The sequence below is a fragment of the Catharus ustulatus genome, chromosome 2 (assembly GCF_009819885.2).
Source record: "Catharus ustulatus isolate bCatUst1 chromosome 2, bCatUst1.pri.v2, whole genome shotgun sequence".
NCBI lineage: Eukaryota > Metazoa > Chordata > Aves > Passeriformes > Turdidae > Catharus > Catharus ustulatus.
The window spans coordinates 113,682,538-113,694,669 of record NC_046222.1 but is presented as its reverse complement, the minus strand read 5'-3'; the positions used below and the strand labels follow the sequence as shown (position 1 = coordinate 113,694,669).

The following is a 12,132-nucleotide window of genomic DNA, read 5'->3' as shown; positions in this document are numbered from 1 at the left end:
GGGCTCTGGACAGGTTGGATCAATGGAACAAGGTCAATTTTATGAGGTTCAACAAGGCCAAATACTGGGTCCTGCCCTTGTGTCCCAACAACCCCAGGCAGAGCTGCAGGCTGGGGGAAGAGTGGCTGGAAAGGTGCCTGGGGGAAGAAGGAGCTGGGGGTGTTGGTCAGCAGCAGCTGAACATGAGCCAGGTGTGCCCAGGGGGCCAGGAAGGCCAATGGCACCTGGCCTGGATCAGCAATGGTGTGGCAGCAGGACCAGGGCAGGGACTGTCCCCCTGTGCTCGGCACTGGTGAGGCCACACCTCAAATCCTGTGTCCAGTTTTGGGCACCTCACTACAAGAGAGGCATTGAGGGGTTGGAGCGAGTCCAGAGAAGGGCAGTGGAACTGGGGAAGGGTCTGAAGTGTCATGAGGAGCAGCTGGGGGTGCTCAGCCTGGGGAAAAGGAGGCTCAGGGGAACCTTACAGCTCTTTACAGTAATGTGAAAGTAGGCTGTGGCAAGGTGGAGTCTCTTTTCCCAGGTAACAAGTGACAGATGAGAGGAAACAGCATCAAGTTGCACCAGAGCAGGTTTAGAGTGGATATTAGGGAAAATGTCTTCAGGGAAGAGTTGTCAAGCTTTGGAACGTGTGCCTAGGGAAGTGGTGGAGTTGCCATCCCTGGAGGTATTTAAAAAGCCTGTAGATGCGGCACCTGGGGACATGGGTTAGTGTTGACTTGGCAGTGCTGGGGTAGTGGTTGGACTCAATGATCTCTGAGGTGTTTTCCAACCTAAATGGTGCTATGGTTGTAATATGGCATGTGCTTAAATGTGAATATTTGGAGTTTTTAGAGTTCAATTTGTATTAGCAATGACACTTACCTCTAAAGGGTGAGTGTTTTTTCAGTTGCAACCTAATAAACTTGACTTGCTAATACTTTTGTTGGCCAAGTTAAATTCCATTAGTAAGGAAGTGGTGACATAAAATTACTTTGTCAAGAGCATGTTTTAAAAAATTACTCCTTTGTGAAGATGCTTTATTTAAAATTTTAACTTTTTGCTGACAAAGGCTGTGGCCAAGTAATACACAACTGAACAACAGGTTGCACCCAAGAGGCTGGCAAACAGAAATTTATTGGGGTTTTTTAAAGTCTTTTTTGCAACAAAAACTTGTCTTAAATAGAATCAAACAGATTAGGACATGCACAGTCCTTTTTTATTACAGAGGTATCCTGTAGAAAGACATACATTTCACATGTTTCCAGAGCAATACAAAATATTGAGCTGGAGTTGATTTTTCATTATGGGATTGCCCTGCTAACAGTTATTGTGATTGACAGAAGACTAAAAATATGTGACAAATCTTGTGAAAAAGCTAAGATATAATGTCATAATAAAAAGATGTATAAAATAGGAAGCCTTTGGATGTTCATATCGCTGGCATAGGCATTTAAATAACCTTCAAGTTACACTTTCTTTCTTTTCTTTTCTGACAGGAAACTTTGATCCGAAAGCCACATGTAACTTCTATGATAATATAGAACCTGGTCCTGTTGTGCCACCAAAGCCATATAAAAAAGGTATAGACATACAAATAGGCATCATCAGCAAATCTGCATCACCTGTCTGCATTTTTTTTTGTTTTTAAACAATCCCTGTGGTGACAGGAAGCAGCTCTACTTACTTAAATTTTCTTTCTATATTTCAAACCAGAGCATTTTTCTTTAAGTGCAGTAATCCTGGCTACAACTTGTTTTCCTCAGGCAGATTGTTGCAAATGAATGTTCTGTTAATACATCCTTTATTATATAAATAGTTATTCCCAATTAGAAAAAAGAGCTGGAACAGCCTATGTGGGATCCTATGCTCTGATACAGAAAAAACAGTGGCCTTTTCCTTGAAAATGTTATGTGTGATAAGGTTTATAATATTATGTCTCCTCTTGCTGTAACTAGCATGTACTGCACTTGTTAGTGGAAAAGAAATAGCTGCTCTGAATCAGTAATCCTGCAGTCTTCCTGACACTCCAAAGTTTGTAAATGAGTTCTGGTTGCTGATAACACTCCACACTTCTCTAGTTGAATTTTGAATATATACAAGGAAATTTCCCCCCTCTTTTGAAGCATTTTGCCCCTCAGCATAATAAAATTATTACTGTGTGGATGTTTAAAAGAGAAGGCCGAGAACTGCTGCTTGTAACTCAAAGAAAAAATAATACTGGGAGGAGTTCCCTGCATTAGGTGGTAGTGTTCAGGAAAGCAGTAGCATCAGGAGCTATGATGTGCTGGCAGCTGCCTGGGGTCACCTTAAATTGCAGTGATCTTGCACTTGATTAAGGAATTGTTAACTTTGTGGTGCTTGAAGACATTCTCTTAATTACACTACCATATTTGATGTATTATTTCAAAGCAAAATAGTGTGCAAAATTCATGTTAAGTAAGTGACTTCATTTGGCAATTAAGAAAACAGTGCCTTGTAAGGATTTATACAACCAGCTTCCAGGTTTTGTCTGTCAGCTTATTAGAAATCAGTTGTAGGGCTACTGTGCTGTATTCAGAGCTTGGATTTTTACACAAAGACATAATTTTTTTTTCTTAAATAATAAATATTGTTTAATATTGAGCTGTTGAAAGCGTGGGCAGACAGACGAGTGTGGGCAGACAAGGGTGTGCTCTGTGCTGCCATCTGGCCAGTCAATGGAACGCAGTCGAGTGCCCACACTGCCTGGCTTACCAGGAATTTGTTGAGGTCAAGCACTGCTGGTGTGACTGTGCAGCTTCTGGGCTGGAATCTGTTTGCATCTAAGCAAAGAGGTTACTTTTATTTCCTTTGTTTGTCTCTGAAGACTTAAGTTCTGTTTGCACTAAGGTTGTCATCACTGGTCTGCCGCATTTCTTAGCAGGTGAGGCAGCAACTGCAAATTACTTTGTGTGCAGTTACAAATTGCAGGCCTTTGGTAGACCTAAGTTCACAGATGTTTAGCAGCTGAGTATCCTAGCTATACCTTCTAGGTATGTGTCAATGTTAATAAATACTAACATTTTCTAACATGTATTTCTGAGAGTATTTCTTACTTATAGTAGATAACTCGAGGTGTTGAGGTGGTGTCAGGAGATGTGGAAAAATGATTCTTTCTGTGGGTTAAGACCTAAGTGTGATTTGCATACATGCTGATTTTATGAGTGAAAACAGACTTAAATGCTGCTTCACATACTTATATCCCTGCTTCAAAGGCATGAGGAAGAATTGTCTTGTTTTGAAATAGGCCTGTCATTTTATTTTTAGGTTGTATTCTTTTTCAGCCTGAATAAATGCTAGACAAAGATGTCTTGTCAGACTTTGAAGCAATTAAGTTAGAAGTACTTTTCCCATTCAGGTAAAGCAGGGTTATTGTAGCTTAAAATTTGGAAATAGACTGCTATGTGTAAACTTTTAACAGAATAGTGCTGCAGTGCCAGTTACAAACTTGTATGTTTTAAGCTGTTAAACTTTCAGGAGTATCAGTGACCTATCAGTGGTGAGTGCTCTTCTGGCTTTTAAGGTGTTACAGTTAAGTGACTCTTTACAGAAGTGAAATACTTTAAATATTCAGATTTCACAAACTGAATTAGAAGTGCTCTAGGAAAAGGTTTCAATGTTCATTTTAAGATCAGCTATTTAATTAAGTGACCTTCCAGTAGTGTGGTCTTGACTATTAATCCTTCCCTTCTGAAATAAAATGTTTCCTTTTGGCTTTTCTTTAGAGCATCAAAACAGCTCCAAACAGACTCCACGGACTCAGCCAAGAGATGAAGACTTTGAAGGGGCCCCATGGAATTGTGGGAGCTGCACCTTTCTAAATCACCCAGCACTAAATCGCTGTGAACAGTGTGAGATGCCACGATACACCTGAAATTCAGGAAGGGGCTGCACTGGGTTGAACACAGGCTCTCAAGCCAACAGCTGCAAGAGAAGGAAACATGGGGAACCTTTCAGTCCATCTGCCCAGCCTTTGCCAGTCAACAATCTTCATATTGCAAGGGGTGGGAGTAATGTGTTAGGATGTTTCTGCTTCTGCTGCACTAGAAAATAAATAAATAAAGGGTGAAATTCCTTCCCATTGCAGTGAGCAAAGCAGAAAACCTGAAAAATGTAAAAGGATTCATTTTGAGAAGAATGTATGCAGGAAAGCAAATAACTACTGGTGTTTATTCCTGTGATTATAGTTACTGCTTAGTGGCTCTAAAAAGACCCAACCCAAAACTACTGTTTTTAAAAAGAAAATTATAGGACTCTTAGTAATGGTGTGAAGTGTTACACTTAACCAGAAAAACTGAAGAGCCAGAGCTGACTTGACCTGGCCACAGCTAGCTGGAAAACAAAGGCTCCCTGTGCTTCTAGATTGTAAGCTACTGAAAAAGAAGACAGGTAAATGCAATGATAAATTTTGCAATGTATAAAAAAACAAGGAGAAGGGTATTTGTAATTGCTGCTTTTTTTCAGGGTAACTTATGTCTACAAAAAATTGCTGTTTGAAATAGTGACCTGAGGTGACTAAATGAGGAACCGTGTGAGTGTTACAGAGAGTGTAATCAGAGGTAATTTTTTACAATCCCGTTTGCTTGTACAGTGCTCACCTGGCTGTGTCAACACTGGTAATAAACCGAGAATGAATTCTACCACGTTGCGGATGAAAATCCTGCTGCATGCTTTCATTGGGCCGTCGTGTTTCCAAACTCAAAGGATGCTTTTCTGTACAACCTTCTGAGCCTGTGCTGTGCAGCAGCACGGTGACATATGCCAAACACAGGCTACTCCAAATTCTCTTTAGAAGACTCGGGCTCAGCTATGGTTGTGTTTGAGAAGAGTTTGTACCCAGTTCCTTAGGCCTTTTCAGCTTCCAATTTGTGAAGAATTCATGGTGTTTACAGCACAGAAGGTACTTTGTGCCCCAGATCAAAGTTAGCTGAAAAATAATTAATCAGCTCTTCAGTAAAGGTTTATTTGCACATTATTAATAAACCAGCCTGTACAAAATAGCAGATGCCAGATCCTGAAGAATTACACACTGCATTCTTTCTATTTTGGTCAGGAAGTATTTGTCATAGGTTGAAGAACACAAGACTTGCAACTGAAAATCCTACTGGTACTTATCTGCCTATGATGCACTGTATTCTAAAGGTGATGTTCAATCTGTCTGAATGCTTCAGGCTGCTGGAGTAAAGCACTCGATACTTTGAGATCGAACTTGGGTTTGGGCAGCTGAGTGATTCTGTGACACAACTGTGTGACTGAGTAGGGTGTTCTGTGTACTGGTCAGAGGCTGATACAGTGCATTTCAGTTTTTATGGTATAACTTCATCACAATTCAGAGATGCAGCCAAGCACTTCAGCTGAATTATGGTAATTGACTTCGTAAAGCAAAATTTGCTATTAACTTTACCATGAGAGTTTTAAACTACTCCATTTTAAGCTCATGGCAGCCACATTCATACTGTCAATTACCACAGTTCTCTTGATGTGTGATAACATGCTAAGCTGTGGTAGAACAATCATATGTCTGAATCCTTATTTAAAATAAAGCAGCATTTGCAAGAGGTGGGTGGAAAAAAACTCATCTTGATTGCATTGCTCAATCTGGTGTCTTCTCTCCCCACAGTTTATAAAGACAACAGTGAGAACTGAACTGTTGATCTTAAATGAGGAACCAATATTTTTTCTGGCATTTTTCAATATGTTCTTGCACTAACTAAATCTTCAGGATAATTTTAAATAAGCTAAGACATCTCCAGCAATCAGTGTGCACCACTGATGAGCAAAACAAAGTCAAAGGCATCAGAGATAGTTTCCTTCCTTCCTAGAGGTTTACTCTGCTGTGGGGGGAGCTCATCACATGTGGAATGGGGTCAGAAAGTTACTGTCAATTACTGTCAGCTGAAATTAAAAGGCAGATGTTAATTTTGTGTATGTCAGTGGACAGTTTAACAAAACTAAGAACTAGAAAACAGATGAGCAGAAGCATTGCTGTTATCAGCTGTATAATGAATGACTCCAAACACTACCAGTAACTTCATGGCTTTTCTATCCTGATGCCTTTGCCGTTGTATTATTTCAATTTTCTGTTCCTTTATACTTCTGGTGAAGTTCTAGAAGCATTTGTTTTTGCTGGAATTACAAAAAGAAAGTAACTGAAGTGACAGCAAATGAGAGTAGGGGTGTCATGCAAAAATACAGTTGTGCCATTTTCAGACAGAATAGATGCTACTTTTGAAGGAGGAGGTGCAAATATGCATTCAGTCCAAAAATGCCCTGAACTGCAATAACCATATGTGGAGACTTGCAAATCTTAGTCCCAGCTTCACCAGAGGAAGAGAAGGAAGGCTGCCACCACAGCAAGATACTTACTGGAAGAGTGAGTGAGCGCCATTAAATTGAAAAATAAGTTGTTTGTACCAATGGTTTACTTGTTTTTTTCAATTACTCTCATTTGTTGCTTGTACAAACAAACAAAGAAAACCACCACACCCTTCTGTTGTATTCTTTTACTTGTAAATGCCCATACTCAAACGTTAATAGTAAAGACTTGACATGGTGCTTGAATATTTCTACTTTGTTAGAATGTCGTTGTATTTTGAATATTGGAAGATCCATTTTCCTTCTGAAAACAGGTGATGCCAATCAAACCCCAACTGAATTGTAGATTATACCAAAAAGATTGGTTTATGGAATATTTATTGAATGCACATAAAACCCTAATGTCAGCTGGCATACAAAATGCACTGTATTGTATAAAACTTGTGTGTGTGTGTGTGTGTGTGTGTGAGAATGTTGGGATGCTGATGCTGTTGAGTTAATGCACTACTTGTGTTTTCTTTTTTCCTTAATGACTGAGCTTTCCCTCAACCATGCTACTAGATTGGTAGAGTTTGTAACTGACTTGGACATTCAGTTATTCAAAATGATCTCACTGTTGATTGAAATTTTATAAAGCTTATTTTATATTTACTGTGCTATTAAGATGAATTCCCTTTAATTATAGCATACTACTGTAGTTCTTTAAAAGTTTATTTAGAGTGGAGCTTGTGGAAAATTATTCAGAACATAGTAAACCAAAAGAAATCCTGAACTTTGGATCTACTTTTAATTTGATGTAATTATTAGTCTTGTTTGGGCGAAGAGGAAAGGGGTGGGAAGTCAAGCAAAAGGAAGTACTTTGTAAAATGTAGTCTTAGATCAGATTGAATTGTGTATCTGTGTGTCTGTGGTATGTGTGTGTTTCCCTTGAAAAATGGGAGGTGTGGTGAAAAGGTGTAATAATTCTTAAAAGAGCTGGTCTCAGTACTTTCTGATTATGATATGCTACTGAATCATGTTTTTTTTTAAAGAACCCAACTTTTCTCTCAGTTACTTTATCTCTCCCAGCTATACATCTCTCACTTCAATTTCTAAATACTTTTGCATTTAATATTGATTGTAAAATCCCTTGAAACTGAAATAGAAATACTTGAGTTGAAATGGGGACAAAATAAAACCAATAAAGAATGTTTTTAAAAAGAATGTGAGAATATTAAATATGTTAAAAACAAGCTTGTCATCAGGATGATAGTTCTTTTAAAGCCCAGTGATGTACCCTAGAATGTGAACATGACTATCCTGATGAGAAGTGGATAGTTGGACATAAGCAATTCAACAGCCAATTTGGTACCACAGAATTGATGTGCTCTGTACTGCAGTGACTCCAAATCTCACAAGGAAGGAAGACATGCACAGATATCACATCTCACAGTCAGTACTGTCTCTGTGTGCAGCTGCATTTGTTTTTGTTTCAAAATGTCAAATCTTACATGAACCCAGACATGACTGAGTTTTGCCACATTTCTTCAGTTGGGGCTTTCATTGCTGTTTATGTCCATAAATGCAAATATTTTTCTTGAAATAATCAGAAATCAATGGAGTTAATGCAATATTATAATCCTGGATTTCCAGTATCTTTGAAACCAATTTTTAAAAACTGTGTTCTTGAAACTTATTTATTTATGGTGGCACCAGTGTATCTAATCCATACTTCCTGCTGTGTGAAACCCTGTTAAATTTTTTCATTAAAAAAAGAAGACACGATCTTGTTTAATCCTGTATATATGGTGTCTACATTCTAGATTTGTGTATGCTGTGAATGAACTTATTACTAAGAGATGAAATTGTATAAAAGCATTCAGAGGCTATGCATGCATGGTACCTCCAGAAAGTGCATACTCCAAGTTGCAGATTCCTGCAAAAATAAATTAATAAAACTAAGCAAAGATCACATCCTGCATTTGTTCTTGTATGTAGTAGGAAACATTTTTAAAGTACAGTCTTTTTTAGCCTTCACAGCCTGATTGTTTCTAATCTCCCACTTGGACCTGTAGCTATAAGTTTGTTTCAGGGCTTTTGGGGTTTTGTTCTGGTGATCATTAGGTATTTGCTCAATACTGAGCTGGCATCCAAATCCTGTTCCCATGGATGTGAACGAGCAGGAATCCCATTTAGATGATGGATATTCTGTGCAGGTTCTGGTGTGGAAACAGGACATAGCATGTACAGAGTGTGAGGCTGACCTTAGCCTTCTCCTTTACCTTTCAACAGAAGGTTGGTTGTTACTGAAGGAGTAGCTTCCCTGCTGTAGCCTGGACGATGGGCTGGATCCCATCAGCATCCCTTATCAGCAGTACTTATCAGAGTGCCTGCATCACGGAAGTCCCTCTGCTGCTTTAACCTCTTAGAAAGGCACTGCTCTGGGAGGGGGTGGAGAGATGCAAGTGCCCAAATGCGAGTGCAGGCACTTTCTAGGGCTGTGTTCTCCATCGCCTCGCTGGCATCAGCTCCCCAGAGCTGTGCCCCTGCCGGGTTCTGTTCGCACTGAACGTCCTTCAGCACCTTCCTGCTGACAAACCTGCTCCACTTCAGTCAGGAAACAGAGGTAAGAATTTTATTTTGCAATCCTTCTGCTAAGTTGAAGTTACCACACTTGTAGGAGACGTTTGTGTTTTAATTCAGCATTTGATGTTTGTCACTTTAGAAATCATTGTAGTTGAAACTAATTTTTTAAAAAATACAAAAGTTATGCTACCTGTCAAGTGTATTGTGCTAATGGAAACCATACAGAGCCAAAAGACACCAGTCTAACAACAAGTGGTCACCATTTTTTGTTGTTTCCCTGAAGTCACGAGGAGGAGGGTCTCTCTAAATTGCATAAAACTGGTTGATAAATTCCTCAGAATTATTTGGTTTTGACAGCAGTGAACCATGTCTAAAACCTGTGGATCTTTGAGAGGTGGTGTGTCCTGTGGTTGGTAAGTACTGGAATTTAGTGTTGCTGTTTCTAGTCAGGGTAGTCCATGCCGTGATGGGTAGGTGCTGTATGTTCTTTATTGCACCATCTCTGCTCGTTAATGCACGTTTTTAAAGGAGGTGGTTGCTACCTGATTTTGTCTGAACTGCTGGATTCAAAGTGTTACATAGTCAATGGGTCACCTGATTTTTTGTGGTACTCTTGTGAAGTTGTTAAAGAAGGGACTTTGTTAATTTTTAGCTGAAGGGTCTGTGATTGTGACGTGTTCTAGTAGGACAGTAGCCAGGCCAGACCTATAAAAGCCTCTTTCAGGGGTGCCACTCTGCTTCAGAAAATATTTTTTCTCTAGAAAACAGTAATGTATTGAGTTAAACACAAAAGATACCCCAAAACACCAAAACCAACCAACCAAAAAACCCAGCAAAAAAAAAAAAAACCTGCAGGTAATTTTCCAGATAGGCAAGACATATAACTTTGCATGTATTTGCTGCTTTTGCAAGCTCTGTTTTGAAGATACAAATTCATTGTCCCTTCTTCTTTCTAGAAGTTAACAAAATCTCTCTTGCCAGGTTTGTTTAAAAGTGAAGTCAAGAGGGTTCCTTTACTGCTTTAGGAACTAAACACTAAACCATAAAGCCTGGGAATGAAAGATGCTTCAGGTGCTGCTTTGCTTTTAACTAAAGGCTTCTTTTTTTTTTTTTTTTTAAGAGTTTTAGGAAAATAAGTTTAGGGAAAATATGGAATACTTCAGGAAAAAAGCTGCCAGTTGAGGAAGACTTTCATAGGTTTGAATGTGTTACTCTGAACCAAATTCTGGTATTTGCAGTCACAGCTCAAATATCCATCCCAAACTCTCATGGCTCTCTGCTGGATGGTTCAGTCTTGCACATTTCAGGCTTGGGGGATTATATTTAATTTCACCTGAAATTATTACTCTCTACTTTGAGCCATTCAGTTAAATCTAATGATTTTGCTTTTGGCAATGCCCTGTGTGCTGGAGAGTGCCTGGTGTGACTGCCCACGGTCAGATCCATGTGGAGGAGCCCCCTGACCCCTAAGGACAGCGAGAGTGACAGTCAAACACACTTTGCAGGTGGATGACAGGAGTAAGCAGGGTCTGAGGAAACTGCAGAGAAGGACTTGTGCTTTATGAGTGCTTGTGAATCCTTCCCTCTAATCAGGTTTCTGTAAATGCCTTGCCTTGCTTCACGGTGGGAGCTGTGGTGGTGGAGAGCCATGGGTGACTTTCATCACCACAGATCCTGAAGCCTCATGGCTTGGTTGCTGTTCCAGGTAACTGATATTACATTTCCCTCAACCTTCACTTGTCTCAAAACTGATTGTTCATAAGCCAAGCAGACATCCTTTCATCTTTTTACTTTTTTATTTGATTGATAATTTGTATGACCATGAAGCTGTGTCCCTGATCCTTCAACCTCTGAAAATTTCAGAGCTGCAGTGAGTAGGTAATGAACTGTGTGTATGTTCACACTCTTCCTCACAACACTAGTACCTCAGGTCAGTGTTGTATCACACAGAAAGAACCGGATAAATATGAATTAATAAAGCAAATCTTAAAAAAATATGTGTCATTTTGAAATGTACTACTGTTCTTTTCAATGAGGCTGCGAAGCAGACTGACTGCCTTGATCCTAGTCCCCTTTTAACAAAGTCAAGCCAATGCTGGTAAAAAAGGTTTTTACCTCAAGTGAAACTGCAACTGCCAGCAAAATGTGTGTATCTTGTGTTGTACACTGATGTGAGATACTGGAAATAGATTTTGGGTTTAAAATATATAAGTTATATATATATATTAGCTTTTTATTTAATCAGTCGTATGATTAGTGATTTGCATGGACAGCATTGGTCTAGCAGTCTGTGTATGACAATGTTAAAACTGAGGTCCATGATTCAAGAGTGATAGCAAAATCCTTTTTATTTTCCACTACAGCACTATTCAACTTGACAAACAAGATACCACATGCCCTTAAATGTTCTGTCATATTTTCCCAGTTGCTTGTCTTTCACTCCTAATCCAAGATGAAATATATACTACTTTGGCCAAGGAAGCTCCCCATGTATTTGATGGCTCCTTAATCAAGGTTATCTGAAAGATAGAGAAATTTTTCCAAATTAACAACAGTTCTTGGTGCAAATGTTCACCTGGTGAGCATCACCTTCTCTCTGGGAGCACTTCTGTAAATGAATGGAGTAGTCTCTTAGAAGTGAAAACAAATCCAAGTAGATGAACTCTGAATATTTAAAGTCAACTCTTGAGTGCTGAACAGCTGTGTGCAGGCAGGATATGTCATGAAAAATAACCATATTTGAAACATTCTGATATGGTCATCTGGAATGGCAACTCATGCAGTTTTATGTCCCAGTGCAAGGCCCACTGTTCATGTAGAACTTCAAGTTCTCCCTGAGTTTATTACTAGAAAAGAATGAGTTAACTGTATCAAAGTGCTTTATTGCTTGGCTCTTTCCTAGGTTCTGGTTAAATCCTAATTTTGGATTTTTTTTTCCTTCAGTGAGGCTGAGGTGCATTTCTGATTTGTTGTGGTGTTATGGTGTCTTCTTCTTTTTTTTTTTTTTTTAATAAATTCTTAGTAGGAATTCAGCTCTCTGTCATGAGAGGTTGACTGTTTCAAATCCAGCTGTATTCTCAATGTGTGGGGCTGAGAAACCATGGCCGTTCTGCCTTTTGTCTTTCTGAGGTGCCCAGATCAATGGTTATGCTGAGACTCACTCCAGACACCTGGGTCATCCATCTCTGAGCACTGCAAGGCCTGGTGCCCTCTCCAAATAAACTCTCCCTCATTGGGAATGAACTGGGAATG

At 39.4% G+C, this 12,132-nt stretch overlaps 1 protein-coding gene across 1 annotated transcript in view; it reads left to right on the top strand.

Annotated features, from left to right (window-relative positions):
• Window positions 1-8,266, top strand: part of TAB3 (TGF-beta activated kinase 1 (MAP3K7) binding protein 3) — a 45,240-nt gene extending 36,974 nt beyond the window's left edge. Inside the window, exons 6-7 of the mRNA XM_033051862.1 lie at window positions 1,479-1,562; window positions 3,726-8,266. Coding sequence (XP_032907753.1) covers window positions 1,479-1,562; window positions 3,726-3,874 — 233 coding nt within the window. The 3' untranslated portion in view covers window positions 3,875-8,266. The remainder of the gene's footprint in view (window positions 1-1,478; window positions 1,563-3,725) is intronic.
• The last annotated feature ends 3,866 nt before the right edge of the window (window positions 8,267-12,132 follow it).